The sequence below is a fragment of the Alexandromys fortis genome, unplaced genomic scaffold, assembly GCF_014885135.2.
Source record: "Alexandromys fortis isolate MF-2015 unplaced genomic scaffold, M_Fortis_MF-2015_v1.1 scaffold_21, whole genome shotgun sequence".
Classification (NCBI taxonomy): domain Eukaryota; kingdom Metazoa; phylum Chordata; class Mammalia; order Rodentia; family Cricetidae; genus Alexandromys; species Alexandromys fortis.
In genome coordinates this window covers 12,246,225-12,265,367 of record NW_026067905.1, presented here as the reverse complement: position 1 = coordinate 12,265,367, position 19,143 = coordinate 12,246,225, and the positions used below count along the sequence as shown (strand labels likewise).

General features: G+C 38.2%; 1 protein-coding gene across 4 annotated transcripts in view; it reads right to left on the bottom strand.

Moving 5' to 3' along the window:
• Window positions 1-19,143, bottom strand: part of Ralgps2 (Ral GEF with PH domain and SH3 binding motif 2) — a 137,539-nt gene that overhangs the window by 62,626 nt on the left and 55,770 nt on the right. For all 4 annotated transcript variants that reach the window (XM_050135125.1, XM_050135127.1, XM_050135128.1 and 1 more), the window contains 4 exons: window positions 18,986-19,069; window positions 15,081-15,170; window positions 12,522-12,614; window positions 6,068-6,194 (listed from right to left, as the gene is read on the bottom strand). In XM_050135125.1, the coding sequence (XP_049991082.1) occupies window positions 6,068-6,194; window positions 12,522-12,614; window positions 15,081-15,170; window positions 18,986-19,069 (394 nt within the window). The remainder of the gene's footprint in view (window positions 1-6,067; window positions 6,195-12,521; window positions 12,615-15,080; window positions 15,171-18,985; window positions 19,070-19,143) is intronic.

Sequence of the window (19,143 nt, the reverse complement as noted above, 5' to 3'; positions counted from 1 at the left end):
GCACTATGTCTCCATACATCAAGACAGTTTACTTCTTGTCTGCAAAAGGCCTGGAGAGTTGACAAAACTGTGTCTGCTCTGCATCCCCTACCAGGGTCACACCTCTCTCAGAACACACTCTGATTTGGTTGTGCTACGGCATTTCCCATTACATGAATTAAGTAGAAATGAGGTTCAAAAAATACACATGAAGAAGTGTTTACCATGTTTCATTAAACTATTTTTAAGCAATGTTCTCTTCTTCCCTCTGCAACAAAGTGAAACTTACATGCCAAACCCCAGCCCTCAAGACTGCTCTCCAGTGACGAGGACAAATGAGCGCTGCTACGGTTTTCAGATTTACAGCAATAACTCACATACAACAAAATTTTCCTTGACATTGGCCAAACTATTCCTCTCTAGACAAAGTGCATCCTTGTTTTAAGAGTTTTTGACTATATTGTCCAAGCTGACCACTTTTTGCCCTGAATGTAAACCAACAAAAGGGACCATTTCAAGAGAAGATGGATTAGAGTGCCAAGAAAGCATTTTCTACTTCCTGAAATTCAATCTACATTGAATTACTGATACTTGTGGTAATATGGATGAATCGCACTAATATATAAATCTCTAACACCCCTTTAGAAGTCTTTACAATGAATGGTTGGTTTTGATTGCAAATTTAATGGTTTGTAGGTTTCAAAATGCATTACTAGTGTGTGTGTATGTGTGTGGACGTATGTGTCATACATGACTGTAGAAGTCAGGATGTCGTTCTCTTTTCCACCTTGACATGGGTTCTAGAGTGAACTGGCTGTCAAGACTGCGTGACAGGACTATGTCTGCTGGGCCACAGACAGCCCCCGGCGATTATTTTCAGCACTGAAAACACTATCAGTTTAAAACCTCTCAGTTATGAAAGGTTACCCTTTTTCTATGCACCACAGATCCTTCGGCTGATAACATCCTTTCTCTGAGAACATCTACAGACAAAAGGGAGAAGAGAAACATGAAAAGTGAGTATTAGCTTTCAAACATCTTCAGCTGAGTTCTGTCCATCAAATGCATAGTGTCATGTCATCAAATGCAGTGTCTTGTCATCAAATGCAGTGTCTTGCCATCAAGTGTACAATGTCTTGTCATCAAGTGTACAATGTCTTGTCATCAAATGCACAATGTGTTGTCATTAAATGCACAAGGTCTTGTCATCAAATGTACAGTGTCTTGTCATCAAATGCAGTGTCTTGCCATTAAATGCACAGTGTCTTGTAAGAGTTCGTGGTTTTAGAAACTGTTCTAGTTTCACACGAACAGAAAAGGATTCTAAAATCAAGGAAAGTTAAATTCTAAAAACTCAAGACCTAATTAATTTCAAATGAAAATAAAATATGAAGTAGCCAGGATTAGATGTAAATTAGCAACGAATCTTCCTTCTTCAACATATTTCAATAATAAGTATCAGAAATGAAAAAAAAATGACCCATTTGTTTATAATGCTAACTAAGTACTCAATAAATCATCTGAGGATTACATTATATTTTCTCAAGGATAAATAAATTTTCTCAGTATAAAGGTTGGAGAGGTGGCTCAGTGGTTAAGGCAGCTCAAGTGTTTGCTGTGCAATTCTGAGGATGGAAGTTTGAATGCCAGCATCTATGTGACAAGCTGGGCATCCAAAAATGTCTGTAACTCTAGCCCTAAGGGATATGACATCATTACATACATATATGCATATATACTCAAGCAGGATGTGCACACGTGTACACACACAAATAAACTTAAAAAGAAAAGAAAAGCACACATGTTTTAACAGATTAAGTTTACTCAAAAGGGTCGCTGCTAAACTAAACTTTCAGTTCAGGAAAAGGACAATTTTCAAGCTGGAAACTAAACCAAGTCATAATTAATTATGTGGCTAGTTTAATTTGTCAAGTCTACCAAGTATTTATGCCAAATGGTCCGTATCTTCTCGTTCTAGAATAGATGTTCTTCCCAGAACAGAGTAAGGATGAACCACGTGAGAACTACCAACACATTAAAAAAAAAAAAAGTAGCTGTTGAAATATATGGTCTCAACAGAATCATCTTAAATTCTTTGGCAATACCCAAGTCCTTATTTTTTTAGAGGCAGACTTTAATCTATAACCCAAACTAGCTTCAAACTCATGATTCTCCTGTCTCCACCTCCCGACTGCTGAGATTATATGCATGTATCACAATATCCAAGTTCCTTTTCACTTTTAACTGTTAGATACATGCATCTCGTTTTCCTACATTACATGATAAACAGAGGATGGGGAGGAGATAAAATGCAACAAGCCACAGGTTTGTATTCAAGCCCTATTAAATCCACAAGGGAGGGACAAAGTTCATCTTATTCCTTGCTATGCATCTAGCACCAAGCACAAGGCTAAGTAAATGCTGGTGTCAGCCGAGACACTGAAAGAAAACTGCAGGCTGCAGAGCTGAATCATGTGAATATTATATACAAGTACACTATTATATTCAAATAGAAGTAAACAACACTGCTAAAAATGGGGAAAGCCAGAAAGGGACAGTGCAGTCAGTTGAATAAACAATTATCTTCTGGCCAGGTGTGATGGTACACCTTTATATCAAGTAGTGGCAGAGAGAGATATCTGTGGGTTCCAGGCCAGCCAGAGACACATGGTGAGACCTGTCTCAACAAAACAAAATCTCTATTCAAGTGCTTACTTTTATAACATTCCAAGGTATTTAAGGGGATACAGATAAGATTAGCAATGAACTAACACAGAAGATGAGATAGGGATTAGATTTGCAGGAAGGGGGAAGAGCTCATGTAAGCACATGTTCAACTAGAAGTCGATAAGTATCTCGTCAATTGATTTGATATTTCAGTTTATAAAAATTAAGTAGACAGACATACAGGCCCAGCCCAGAGCCAAGGTTATCAAATACTGTATGTCAAACCTGAGTAAGATCACTCCACTATATTCAGAGTACAGTGCAAAAAAGTAAACAGACAAATTTAAATGATTACATATTTAAAAGAAAGAGCAGCCAATGAAACAAAACCCAGAAGTTTAGAGGGTGAGCCAAGAGCAATTGCCAAGAGCAGAGTAACTAGCACCTTAATCACAAAGTAAAGACGACGTCTGAGAAGTACACAAAAGAACGGGACACTGCATGGGAAACCGAATGGGACACAAGCATGGGACGTTGCATGGGACACTGAATAGGACACCGCATGGGACACTGACTGGGACACAAGCAGGGCACCCTGCCAAGTAGGTGAAGAGGGAGATGACAGTGTGCTGAGCAACAGAAGTGACAGCAGGGCTCTTTCTCCTGGTGACAGTGAAAACTAAGACTCCAAGACACAAGAACATAAAAAGAAAGGGAGCCTAGGTCATTGGAGACCAACTAGAACATACAGTAAAGATGATGGTTCTGGTATTTTCTATAAGTTAACATCTTGCACCAGAGTTTTGCCTTGTCTGCTTCAGGCTCCAAGGCTGGGAGAGAAGAGGCAGTCTCCAACAGAAAACCTTTGCAAATTCTTCCCAACCTTCTTCTCTGTATTTACACAGAGGCTCATAAACATGCATGGCTCTGTGCACACACAAGTGCATATGGCTCTGTGCACACACAAGTGCATATGGCTCTGTGCACACACAAGTGCATACGGCTCTGTGCACACACATGCATATGGCTCTGTGCACACACAAGTGCATATGGCTCTATGCACACACAAGTGCACATGGCTCTGTGCACACACAAATGCATATGGCTTTGTGCACACAAATGCATACGGCTCTGTGCACACACAAATGCATATGGCTTTGTGCACACAAATGCATACGGCTCTGTGCACACACAAGTGCATATGGCTCTGTACACACACAAATGCATACGGCTGTGTGCACACACAAGTGCATACAGCTCTGTGCACACACAAGTGCATATGCACACAAACAGCTTAAACTTCTGCACCAAGTTTCCTCTATGAAACAATGTAACACAAAGATCCCTGAACTAGAAATCATAGCATTAGAATTCATTTCTCATTTTCTCAGTCTTAATTAAAAAATTAATTTCTCAAGAAGATAACAAATTATGGCATTTAATATAGAAAAGCAATTCAGGGAGAAGGCAGTCATAGAATGGGGAAATTTTGAATTAGAGAGTTTAGCAGGCATGATTGGAACGCACTAGATAGAGCCATTAGAATGTGGATATTTCTTTTTTTTTTTTAAGATTTTATTTATTAATTATGTATACAGCGTTCTGCCTGAATGTACACCTGCAGGCCAGAAGAGGGCACCAGGTATCATTACAGATGGTTGTGAGCCACCATGTGGTTGCTGGGAATTGAACTCAGGACCTCTGGAAAAGCAGTCAATGCTCTTAACCTCTGAGCCATCTCTCCAGCTCCCGGCTGTGGATATTTCATAACTGAGCTCTTAAGAGTACTCAAAGGCAGATTTCCATCTCTACGTGCTTGGTTCTCAATTTTGAAGTAGGTGGAGTAAGGACATTACTTGACTCATAAGGAAATAGATTAGAATCTAAGCATAGAAGACTGAAATAAACAGATTGAAAGCTAAGCACTGAAAAGCCCTTTTAGAACCAAGGATCACCAATTCTTGTTCAATGAACCTATACAACAAAAGGCTTATTTGTGTTTTTACAGAACACAAGGACAACAGTTCCCCAAATTACATTTCTAAATATGAGCACAGCTAAGCTACAATCTAAAAAAAAAAGGAAGGAAGGAAGGAAGGAAGGAAGGAAGGAAGGAAGGAAGGAAGGAAGAAAGAAAAGAAAAAAGAAAAGAAAAGAAAAGAAAAGAAAAGAAAAGAAAAGAAAAGAAAAGAAAGACAGACGGACCATTGGAGTGGCCATTACCTACACTACACTTTAGGTTACTATGCCTTCAACAGAGTGTGAATATATCTCACCACAGGAGTCCTAGGATGCCCACGATGCTATTAGTTAAGTTTTCTCTGTGAACTAAGACTGATGCACTCTACAACAGAGGAGGTGTACATACCAGCCTCTGAGTTTGTCTTTTAGTCACTAATAATACAATAGCTTAAAAGGTGACATTGAAATATCTGAAACAAATAGCACACGTGTAATTATTTTTAGAAATCGTTCTCTTTAACTCTACTAAGACAGCACTTAAATGCTAGAGAGCACATGGGCAGTTAGATGAGAAACAAACGCTTATCCACAATGAATTTCTACAGAGTCAAACCAACTCGTTTTGATGACCTCAGATACGTATCACCTACAGCACTTCCTGTATCTTTAATTTACACATAAATTTAGAAGGATGGCTTTTTCAAGGCCTTTAAAAACTCGACAGTCAACAAAGCATTATTCATATTTTGTTGAAAAAAATCTATAAAGTTATTAAATAGCTTTTGGAACTAATTAATACTGTAAGATATTTATATAAAGATCTAAGTATTTAACCAAATGATAAAATACAAAACTGTCATGCCCTAACCTTAACTTCTACACTTAAACAATTAAATTATAGGCAAACAGTAATACTGATTATTAAATAAAACCACTCTAGAATTCAAACCAACTGTCCATTACATAAGAGCTTGGGCCACTGTCTTCAATTAGAATATTAAAAATCACTACAAGTTTGTTTTTTTTTTCCTCAGTCATTAAAAGCATTACTGCTGGGTGGTGGTGGCACATGCCTTTAATCCCAGCACTCAAGAGGCAGAGGCATGTGGATCTCTGAGTTCGAGGCCTAGAACAAGAGCTAGTTCTAGGACAGGCTCCAAAGCTACAGAAAAAATCCTGTCTCAAAAACAAACAAACAAAAAAGCATTACTAAATAGCTAAAACACATCATTTACCATGGCCCATTTCTAAGTTAATGTTATAGTCTATGGAAAACCTGAGAACAGAGGCTAATTAAACATGAAAAGCATTTCAGGCAATAAGGTAAACATTCCTTTACCTGATTTTTTTTCAGCTTAGAAATCTTACACATGCACTTAAAAAAACACTCTGCATTTCATAAAAATGATTCAGGAAGAGCAACCCCCAGGGATGACAAACACACAGTGACATAACTCACCTAGATAAGGAATGCAAGGTGTCATCTTTAAGCTACTTATATAGTCTCTGAGTCTTTTGTAGTTATCTTCTTTACTCATTACATATTCTAATTTTTCAAAGGTAGTTTTGTCTTTTCGACTTAATAACTAAAAAACAAACAGAAAAGCCTAAGTTATTTACAAGTTCCATTTTATTTTTGCAAAGAACTGAACAGAAGCTGTATTTAGCACAAATCTGGATTTTAATTTCAAAGTTATACTTTCCTTAATTTTATTTTGGTAGGATATAAATAAAATAAAATCAGGCACATGCATTAATGACAGAGTATTTATAAAATCACCTTTATATGCACATAAATGAACCTATTCCTACTAAGAGGTAAACTATAATATATTATCTTACTATTTTATGTAATTAAGTCATTTTTTATTGTTTTTTCTAATTTAAAATAACTATGTGAATACATTCATTTCAAATGCCCAAACATTTTTACTGACTGCTTCCTTAAAAACCATTCCTTCATAATCACCAGGAAATACTCAACTGTAAGTGATTAACAACTTTTCTTGACAGATCCAGAGACAGTTTGCAGTACATGCGCTGGAGAGTACTACAAATGACGAGGGATGGTGAAAGACAGCGATTTAGTACTCACAATACTAACTGAAAGCTCCCGGAGGTTTGTTTTGCTCTGTTGGCATTCCAAACCTCTGAAGTGGTTTAAAACCTCCGAAGTTACAATTTTGTCACAACACAGTAAGACTTGACTTTACTACATGTAAAATACTAGCTCTCGCATGCAAACATTTCACTGACACAATCGCCATCTAATTCTGCTCTAAGGTTAACAAGAAAGTTTGTGTGTGCTATTACAGATGACAGCAGAGTCAGTCACAGGGATAGCAAGTGGAAGACTTGCTCTCAGTCTTATTTACACAGATGCATGCTTCTGTTTCTCGGGGGTCTCAAAGACTGGCTCTGATAATGGAACAGGCTGACACCTAATCCACTAGTCTTTTCTGGTCTGTGGTACATTTTCTTGATTAATGACTGATGTGGGTGGACCTAGCTCTCAGTGGGTGCAGTGGGATGCGGCAGGCGGTCCTCAGTTGTTAGGAAAACAAGCCGAGTAAATGAGCAGCAGCATTCCTTCACAGCCTCTGCACCAGTGCCTGCCCCCGGGTTCCTGCTTTGGCTTTCTGCCCTGTTTTCCCCCGGTGATGGAGTGTGATCTGAGAGCTGTAAGATGAAATAAACCCTTTCCTCCCCAAGTTACTTCCGGTCATGGTGTTTTATTAAATAACAGAAACCCTAACTAACACACCAATTTAAAATACTTTCCTTGTCCTATGTCAGGGATCCAAAGCAAAGATCTATTTCTGGGTTTTATTCAGTTTGATATAGTCACACATATACACATTTATCTGCTGTTATGTTGCCAAATTATACAAAGGCAAAGGCTAATGTCTTCAAACCCCACTTTCTCCTAAGATATATTCTGCCTTTTTAAACCTAGAATTTTCTCATAAATTTTATAGCTGATCTTTACCCCAGTAGTACTGGTGCATAAATGCTAAAATGTTATGTATTTAAGGTATCTATATGCATATATATATACACACACACATACGTACATATATACACATATATGTATTATACGGTCCAAAGCTAACAGAGCATTTTGGAAGGATTTTCTTAGCAAGTTCTAAGCACATAAAATTATTACCCATAGTTACTACTATGCTTGTGCTGTGTATCTCAAATTTATTCTGCAAACTAGACTTTGTGTCTACCCACTGAACTACAAACCTCTTCCATTTACCCTTACTTTGAAAAATGCTCACTCTATTCTCTACTTCTACAAATTCAACTTTGAATGCTACACATCAGAGTCAGTATTTCTGTCTCTGGCTTAGAGTCTTCAAGTTCATCTATGCTGATGCAAATGCAGCCTATACCTTGGGGATGGTGAACAATTTCTAACGCGGAAAAAAACAGACAGATCTTTAACCTTTGCATGTCAGTTCCTTTGGAAATAGACTGAGATAAACTGCTGGGTCATCTCGTAACTCTATTTTAAATTTTCTGAAAATTTAAATTTCTGTTCTGTTTTCTATTATGGCTGCACCATTCTCATCCCCACCATTGGTGAGCAGAATTCCTTTTCTTGTCCACTCCCTCAGCATGGTAGCCTAGAGATGTGTGTACATGAGACATACACAGTGACGTAACTCCAGTCACTACAAGGCCCCGCTACTTCCTAAAAGACCTCGACTACATGCTTCTTTAGGAAACATTGAAGATCTAAAACATGTTTTAGGCTAAAGTCTGAAATGTCCCCTTCATGGGCTAATTTGTTTGAACACTTGGTCACCAGCAAGTGGTACCACTTGGGGAGGTCGTGGAACCTTTGAGACACATAGGTCTTGGCCAGACGAAGTGAGTTGTGGAACTAAGCTGTGAAGGTTATACCTGCTTCTGGTACTGACGCAGGCTGCATAGGAGTTCTAGCTATATACTTCTGCAGCTGGGGAACTGCTCTGTATGACGGACACTCCCCATCTGTGATTGTGAGTCAAATTCTCTCTTACACTGTTTCAAAACCAGGCGCTGTCACAGCAACAGGAAAAGGTAACCATTCTGTTTAACAACTCTATCCCACTATCCAGTAACTCCTCACTCTCGTCTCTTCAGTTTCTGGCCACCACTATTCCACCATCTCTATGAATCTGACGACTCTAGGTAGCTCAAATAAACGGATCCTGTTTCTCCTTTTATGCCTGTTCACGCCACACAGTGCATCTGTAAGGCTCATCCGAGGTACAACATGTTGTAGAGTGTCCTCTGTAGGCTGAATAATAATGCACTCTATGTCTATATTACATCACACATATCTGCCATTCATCTCTACACTAACGCCTGGCTGTTTCTACTTTTTGGCTGCTGTGAACATTTATGCAAAAGTATGTTTATATCTCAGCTTTCAATTCTTTTGGGCATATGTCCAGAAGAGGAACAGATTGCATGGTAATTCAGTTTAATTTTTAGGGGAGTTTTCATTGTTTTTTAATAACTTCTTTCTTTTAGATAATTTAAAGTTTCTTTTATAGACAAGCAAACTAACCTAAATAATTATCCTCTTCCTCATTTCTTAAAGAAAAAATTATCCTTTTCTTATTTTATTATGGCAGTTAAGTATCCCACATCAAACAATAACAGTGAAAATGGCATCTTTTTCTTTAATATTGGGAGAATGTTCCTAGTATTTTACCTTTATTATAGGATATTATAAGCTTGTGTCATTTTCCTTTTATCAATTAAGAACCCCAGACAAACAAAACCCTCAAGATTTTAATCACTAAAACATCTATGATCTTACATTATCCCTCTAGGTTCAGATGCAACAGCCTACTCTACCCAACCTTCCCATCTAATACCTCGTGCGACTCAGGGTCCTTCACAGCAAACATCTTTCCTTTCTTATAAACCTTCTGATTTAAGCCTGGGAGGGGCTTAGATATAATTCTCGTTCTTTGAGCTTCACAATCTCTCCAAGCTTATCATTCCACTTTCTTTCCCCAAGTCTTCAGCATGACTGACATTCTAGCACTGATCCACACTGTCCAGTAGACTTTGTGTAATGATGTCGATGTTTGTGTTGTCCAAACAATGCCTGCTAGTCAACATTCCCAAGCACTTGCCATGTGGTTAGTTAGTATGGCTGAGGACTTGGAGTTAGTTAAGGTTAATAGCAACCCATGGCTACTATGTTAGACAAAAGAACACCGAGTAACAGTGTTACTATGTCAGAAGTCACACTTTATGTAACTGTCATTTATAGCCTACAAGTAACCTCCTCTTTTGTCTTTAAGATTTTAGAAGCTGGAAAAAAGGCCCTAGGAACCACCGCTTCCTGTACCATGAGTCTCGCTGCTTACACTCTATGTGGTAACACTCACCAGCCTCTTTCGACTTCTCTTCCAGTTACTGCACCTCCGCCATTTCCAGCCACTGCTCTGTCATCTTAAACTGTGCCGCACACACTTTACTGGGCTCTAAGGCCCCTGGCCCCTGTCACGTTTCACTTCCTTTTCACCATTTATCATTTCTCACCTTTATTTGCTGGCTTAGTTTCCTGAACTTTGAATAAGACAACTCCCTCGTGTGCTGCTCTAGATCTCTCTAGTACAAACGCGACTTAAAAACCTCATTTGGTTAAGAGCAACTCTCGCCAGCATACCACACTTACACTGAGCCTGAGCCTAGCAAGCATGGAATTGTTGGTTGCTTTTACTTAAAATTCATGACCCCAAATATTCTTTATAAAGCCCAGGGACCTTTCATGCTTCCTTAGACACAATCTCCTAGATGACATGTCTGTCCTTCCTTCTTCAAAGTTTCAAAGCTTTCTTTTAAAATTCTCAACTAAAGACTTTGTTTCTAAAGAAATTAAGGCAGCCAGAGAAGCCTTTATAGACTCCCACCACCCAATCTAAAAATTCCCTGGCATTTGTATCCAGATACACCCTCTATATGTCTATAAGACACCCACTTCTCATATTGCTAAAAAAACAATGCTGCTTTATTTTCCTTTTCATCATACTTTTCTTCTCATGTTTGTTACTATATAATTCATTTTTTACAGATTATCTTTCTCCAGTAGACTATCAGATATGTAAGGATGGGATCTTTATCAATCACTGAAATGAGATTTTTAAAATTTAATAAGTTTATTATAGATTAGTAGAAATGTTACCAAAAAAAAATCTTGTTTTCACAGAACTAGATAGGGTAAACAAAAATATTTTCAAGAAAGATAACAGGGGGCTGGGGAGATGGCTCAGAGGTTAAGAGCATTGCCTCCTCTTCCAAAGGTCCTGAGTTCAATTCCCAGCAACCACATGGTGGCTCACAACCATCTGTAATGGGGTCTGGTGCCCTCTTCTGGCCTGCAGGCATACACACAGACAGAATATTGTATACATAATAAATAAATAAATAAATAAATAAATAAATAAATAAATAGAAAGATAACAATTTGAAGTAAGTATATCTCACTTCTAAATCACAACATAAATCAAAGTATAATGCCTTTCTCTGGAATTTTAAAGACAGAACTCATAACTGTGTACTTATGGTCATTTCCAGCCCCCTCCATGAAATTCAGACTTTAAAGAGTGAGACCATCATAATTAAAATACATTTTTAAAACAGGAAAATCCTTCACCTGGTATAACATAAGAATAAAGATTGCACGCTCTTCCACACTAATAATTTTCCAATATAGAAACGCTACAGTTTTCATATAAACCTATCCCTTATACACCAGGAAAAGTAAGAGCAGCATTTTCTTGATTTCCTATGAACAAAGTGAGAGGCCTGGGGAGAAAGCTCCTTTAGTAAAGTGCTTGTGGAAAACAAATCCCAGTTCTGGGGGTGGGGTGGAGACAAAGGAATCCCTGGAGCATCAGGCGGCCTACACAGCTTAACTGGTGGGCTCCAGGCCAATGAAAGTTTCTATCTCAAAAGAGAAGGCAGACAGCTTCTGAGGAGCAGCACTGAGGTTGTCCTCGGTTTCTGAATACACATGTATTAACACATGAACATCAGCAAACGAGCATGTGCACACACACAATAATACTTTAGCATTTTTTATAATCCTTTGCTACAGACATAGACACACAGACAGACACACGCCTACCCCTGCACAGAGGCCTGTATGACAGGCTTATAACTCCAGCTACTTGATAGGATAAGGCAGGAAGACCCCAAGGTAAAGGCCATCCTGAGTGACAAGACATTGACTCAAAAAGTAAAAACAATAAAAAGTAGTCTGGGGAAGTAGCTCAGTGACACAGTGCTTGTGGGAGGCCTTAGTGTAGAAAAAGAAAAGGGAAGTAAGACAACCTAGAAAGATTGAGTACTCAAAGATAAAGATATAAACACTGGCAAATGGCAAAAATCACATCCTAATCTTGTTAAAGTAACAGGACCCAATATGATGACTGTTAGAACAGAACATGAGCAGTATCATATAATTCCATGTTTCCCATGAGGTTTTTCTACAGCTCTTAAGGTTTATGGCTAAAAATAATAGGAGCTGATATTAATGAAAAATTTTCAAGGTTGTGATTCAGCTCTTCAAACTTACCAAAAGTGTAAAATGTACACTGCTAAATGCAAATTATCAGGAGAGTATGACAAGGGATGTCATCAGTACCCTTAAGAGGTATTCAAAACAATTCTCTCAAGTGCAAAACCCAAGCATCGGCCTCAGTCTACCCACAAATTCCCTCATAAGCTCAGTGCAATGCTTATGGAGTCTTAAATGTAGGTTTCGAACAACAAAGTGCAAGACATTTAAGACTCTATTACCATAATTTTCATCCCACTAAGACTGACAAAAGAAACTAATAAAATCTTTACTTTGCACAGAAGTCTAATGCTTCATTAAACTGCAGAGGGTTACTCACCGCCCATGTCTTAGTCAACCTGAAAATCGGCGCACTCTGTAAGCCGGAAACCACAGCCATAAGTGCATGAAGGTTATTAAGCTCATACAGTTTCTGAAGATTTAAGAAAAAGGGGGAGAAGTATTTATTTTAAAGAAAATAAATGTAGGAAAATACGGATTAACTCAATTTAGGTTGAGTAGAATACGAGTATTTACTAATGTCATTGTTGAAAACTGTCTACTAGGGAACCCAGAAAATTATTTTTGGCCCACAATATATTGTCCATGTTCTACCTTGGCATTTTCAACCCACGCTCTGGGAATAAATCCAGCTCTAAATGGGCAATATACTTTCAAAGCTGAAGTTACGGGCTGTTGTCAAGGTTAACTGGCGTGTCCACAAGGGCCATGCCCAGGTTCTGGCAGCAGCTGCATCCTTTGCAGTGCAGTCTTACTGGTTGTCTGCTTTGTGGTAAAGTCAAAAAAGGGTCTCCATAGGTTGGTTTCCTGCCCAGTGTTCCTGCTATCCCGGGGCCAGAGTTCAAACTCACTGTCTTCAGTGCTCCCCCTTCCATATCCTACCTTCTCTTGTCCAAGAGCCTAAATCCTTTGTTTCTAATCCATTCTGGGATGCTACTCATACAGTATGTACACACCAAACATAAGGTCCATTAATTTCCCAAGAAACCCACTTTGCATTTGCTGCTAATTTCTCAGAATTTTGTCATATTTCTACCCTAAAAGTGGGATCTAAAAATAAGTCATTTTACAGTTGTCCCAAGCAATCAGATAAGCCCTATGGTGGATATTTAATGAATGATTGTTTGTCCATTTAATGGACAAAGGAAGCAAATAAAAACAAAACAGCAAACATGAAACAGGATATAAACCTTCAGTGGAGTTATATAATCCAGTCATTAAACGAGTGTACATTAAATGTTTATTTAGGACTAAATACCACCTTAAATTTAATATATGCTAAAACATGCAGAGGACCTAAAAGGAAAGAAAATTACATTTTGAACTTCCGCCTCCACTCCTGCCTGAGTCTGCTGCGGCTTGTGGGCATGTCCTAATATTTTTGGACTGCAAGCTTCATCACTAATGTGAGTCAATGTCCTGCATCTTGTCATACATTTTGTATTTGAATCTTTCTACATGTTTATACAGAATGCTGGTGGTTGTGTTTCTCTAAAGAATACTGACTGAAACAGGTATAAAGGGAAAGACCAATAAGCTAAATACAAAAGGCAGAGCGTCAGAACTGTGACTTAACAGTAGTAAGAGAAACAATGGGGAATTGGGGCTTGTAATAAAATCAAAAGCTGTCAAATATAAGTTGGAGTGTGGACAGAAATTAAATTATTTGGTAAGAAAAATGGTAAACTATATGGATTAAAAAATACAAATTAAAAAAATCTACCAAAGACATCAGAAAAATAGAAATTCAGAATCTATGAGAAAAGTTGTAACTTTTTTAGTTAAAAACTAGTACTTACCTGACTTTTCACACAGAATGTTTTTTAAAAATTCCTGTAATATTTCTGTAAAATCTCACATATGTGGAAGGCTAATCCTGCCACCTAGTGCCACAGAATGTTAGAATAGGATCATTTCCATGTGTTCAGGAAATACAGGAGGAATTCCAATTTAAATAACAAGCAGAACACCCCAATTTTATTCCACCATCCTTCAATCCACAGGCGAGATAAGACCTTTTTATTCTAAGAATCATGAAGAATGAACATGGATGTACCATGGCACTTAGGAAAGTTAACATAAATTTGGAGTTGTTACAGGTTCATCTCAGTATCTTTCTGTGGAAAACCTGCTGCTCTCTCCAGAATCCCAAATGTCCTTGAAATCCATGCTGTGTCTCCAACTGTATTATTATCTCTGCCTCTCGGTAACTCTTCAAGGCACTTGGTAACATCATATCTACTATTCATTTAAACTAAAGTCCAGGAGGGCATGGCAGCTCACACCTGTAATCTGTAATCTTAGGAGTCAGAGGTAGGAGACTTGAGTTCAAGGTCAGCATGGTCTGCTGCAAAATTGTTTCAAAAATAAAGCCTTTTCTTAGGATTTATGTGTTTTTATTTTATTATGTGACTGTGTACCACTCAAGTGCCTGGTGCCCATGGAAGTCAGAAGGAGGCATCAGGTCACCAACAGGTGCTACAAGTGCACCTGGGTCCTCTGGAAGAAGAGCAAGTGCTCTTACCCACAGAGCCATCTCTTCAGCCGGCAAAGTCTTATTTTCTGCATAGGTGGACAGTTTATTTCGTGATTAAAAATAAATAAAAACAAACGAAACAAAAAAACTAATAGAAAATTACTATGTATTCTCCAACTTAATCCTACATGGCTGTCTTCATCACCTTCAACATAGTCTACTATTCCACAAGTACTGCCATTTACTGTACACTAACGCGTCTATAACAATGAGAGTGACCATGAATAAAGGAAAAGGCAGAGAAAAGAGGCATTCAGTGTACTCAACCCCCTTATTTTCTAGAATCAATCAACAGTCACTTAAAACTTCCAAATGGGTGAGCTAAAGACACACCATGCTTACCTTAGCAGTTTTAATATAGTGGCTCAGAACTTCTGCTCTTATTTTCAATGTCTGAGCGTGGAGAATTTCTCTAACAACCCAAAAGCTTACCTGAAAAAAAAAAAAACAACTAAAAAATAACCAAAGGGCAAGATTTATCAAGATTAAAATTAACATTAAATGCTACTTGGTGTATTTCCTATAGTTACTTTTAAAACACACTTTTTACTGCTCTTGACTACGGTTTTCTTACGACTAAAAAGAAACACCATGAAATATCTAATAAAGGCCTCATTTAAAAAGTTTTGTGGTACCTTCTATTTCAATGAAGCACTAATTAAAAAAAAATTATCAGACGCTGGCAAGATGGCTCAGCAGGTTAAAAAAGCTTCCACTGTAAGGGTGGTATCCTGAGTTTGATCCCCAGAACTCATGGTGGAAATGGAGAATCAACTCTGGATTGTCCTCTGACCTTTAGGTATGCATGACAGCATGCATGCACTCAAACACGAATACACACACAAAATTATACAAATACTCATTCATTTAATGTACTGCAAAAATAGAACCTAAGTACTTAGAGCTGGTTCAGATTTTAATCTCAGAAGACATGGCAGAAGTCTAGTGAAAGGGTCATGATTTTACAGCCTGTTATTTCTTCACTTGAAAAAAGGAGAAATATTTTAGACTTTTCTTGGAATTTCCACCTGTAAACAGTTGTAAACATGTTTGCGTGTAATTACATGCATTTTGTGAATTTATATTAACATAAAATTATATATTTTAGAGTCATTCTATCTATTTAAACATATTTAAATAGAACTTGTAACACTGATATTAAAAATAAGAGCAAATATAAGTAATTAATTCAAACCTAAGCTCCATCATCAATGACTTAATTAAATTTCATATTAGACACAGTTTAAGACAAATATGATTTTTAAAATCCAAACTGTCATTGTCATCAAAAGTTGTGATGTCCATCACACCCCTTGATGAACTAGGCAGCTTTCATGAAAAGATTATTAGCAAAGCTGGTTCTAACTTCCAGAGTGAAGTCTAAATAGACTACACAGTGTCTGCCTTGATTGCTGGAATATTCTTGGAGATACTGAGCTAAATCCTGAGACATCCAAGCTCACAGAGACACCATGCTAAAAAGACTAAAATTAGCTGATTAAAGCTGGTCATTTTTGAAGATACTGACAGAATAACCAGGGCTAAGAAATAGTTTGACACAATTAAGACTTTAAGAAACACCTATGGTTATCTAAACAAAAAGAGAAAACCATTTTTAAAGAAAAAGATTATCATCCAACTTTCCAATAGCCACGAACACTCTAAATAAGAAAAAAAAATAATCAAAGAAAATGGAATCAAGGATCTTTTATCCAATAAAGCCAGTTTTTACCTATAAAGAACACAAGCAAATTTGCTTTTATGCCCGAACCGAGGCAGTACTGTCCAATGAGCTACCTGAGAGCAAGTTTTGGACAATAAAAATGATGAGAGGCATCAACATCAGTATAAGCTCTACATACTTACTCACAGAACTAAAATACAAACAGAGAGCGGCCCACAAGGCCAACACACTCAGACAGCACAGAGACAATGGGGACAGAGAGAGTGCCTGCAAACCTACTGTTTCCAGTCACGGAGGTGGCTGCCTGTAAGTACAGGCTGAATATACCTTACTCAAAATAATTGTTTAGGTTTTTGGAGTATTTGTATAAACACAAGATGTCTTGGAAATAAGACCCAAGTCTAAACACTAAATTTGCTTAGGTTTCATATGCACCTTATACACAGAGCTAAAAGACAATTTTATTCAGCAGGTGTGAAATGCACCTACATCTTACTGTGACCTATCACATGAAGTCAGGAACAAGTCAACTCATGGTGTCACAGCGGTGCGATTTTGAGCACTTCAGGCTTGGACTTTCAGACTAAGAATATTCAGCTATTACTATTTTTAAGACTGTGGTTTGATACACAGGATAAAGCAAGTGATTAGACTACAGGTCTGTGTTTCTAGAACGCTAGACCTAAGTGTCCAGGAGAAAGGACATGCAGATATATTACAGAAGAGACAAAGGAAAAAGCAGTCCCGAGAACCTCAAGTATCAGTGAGTTCCTGAGATTTCAATGCAATAGTTGTAACACCACCTACTGGCTAAAAATGGGATGGTGTGACAACCAAGGGGGAGAAGCGGACAAGACAGAAACAGAAAACTACTTGGTTACTCTCTGAAGATGATGGAACACCAAGTCATTATCTTTACAACTACTAAATGATGATGATGATGACCTCAGGATCTTTTGTGCTTCCTTTAAGATGGGTATCTAGGCAAACCCACCAGCCCCAAGTTTCTCAGTCACTGTTTTACTGCTGTGAAGAGAACACCATGACCAAGACTTTGAAGCATTGGGGCTTGCTTACAGTTTTAGAGGGTTAGTCCATTATCAAGGCAGAAAGCAGCAGCAGCTGAGAGCTTTACATCCTGATCTTCAGGCAGCAGGCAGAAGCACACAGTGGGCCTGGTGTGTATTTTTGAAATCTCAAAACCTACCCCCAGTGACACACTCCCTATTACAAGGCCACATTTTATAATTCTTCCCGAACAGATCTGTTAACAGGAGACCAAGCATTCAAACATATGGACCTCGGAGTGCCATCCTCATTCAAAGCATCATACCAGGAATTCCAAACTGTGAATAAAAATGATGAAATGAGAATCCACCTTCGAACGACCTCAAATAGGGGTGAGCTCTTGGATTAAAGTGCCTTCTTTGAGTTTGAGGCCAGTCTGGTCTACAGAGTGAGTTCCAGGACAGCCAGGGCTACAAAGAGAAATCTCTGTCTTGAAAAACAAAACACCAAAGTTTAAAAACCAGAAAGACCTAGTGGTAAAGGATTCAAATTTAGGTGATAAAACACAAGAACTGAAGGTAGGGGCAGCTAGAAGTCACCGTCAGGAGCATCCTCACACGTGGAGCCAGAGACCCAGTACTCACAGCAACCTCTTCGCAGAGGCAAACATTCAGAAAATATCCTGTCATCAAGAACAAATGGATTTAGCTAAGGAAGCACTGAAAATCAGTGATTAAATAAATTGGAGCTGCTCACACCACATGAATGTAATGAAAAAGGCCACAGGAGAACTTGTACAATATGCCATGGCACATTTTCAAAGATAAAAAGCAAACCATACAATTTGCTTATATAAATACAATTATTTCTGATAAATCTATGAAAATTATGAAGTTAGAAAAATAAAAACTGAGAGCTGGGTGTGGCTGGTGTACACCTTTGATCCCAGCACCTAGGAGGCAGAGGCAGGAGGATTTCTGAATTCAAGGCCAGTCTAGTCTATGGAGTGAGTTCTAGAACAGTCAGGACTACACAGAGAAACTCTGTCTTGACAAAATAAACAAACAAATATTAAAAATAAAAAACGAACCTAGGCATGGTGGCACATGTCTACAATCCTAGCACTCAAGAGGCAGAGGCAGGAGGATGAGGAATTCAAAGTCATCTTCAGCTATACAGCAAGCAGAATTAGACTAAACAACACAAGACCCTGCCTCAAACAAACGAAGGGCCAAGATGACAACTCAGTGGGTAAAGTGCTTTGCCACACAAACAAGAAGACCTGAGTCTGCACCACAAGCATTCATGTAAAAAGCTTGGTAGACAGAGCTGGAGTAGGGGGTGGCAGGGTCTCAGAGACAGGAGGATCTAGGGGCTTGTTGGTCAACCAGTACAGTCAATCCATATGCTTCAAGTTTAGTGAGAGGTTGTCTTAAAAATGGGGTGGCGGTGATAACGTTAAATATGAGGAGACACTAGATGCTACTCTCTGGCTCCCACAGGGTATGGCAATCAGGCACAGCCAGGCCTCTCTTCACCCATAAGCACAACTCACATGATTAAATCTTCTCGTGAAAGCAACTGCATTCGGTGCAGAACTATATTTTTCTTTTTTATTCCATCCACAACTTGAGAGTTCCTAGAAGATTAAAATAAAAATTAAGTATAAATTAACTGTAAGAAATAGCTCAGTTTTTATCATATTAGGGAACT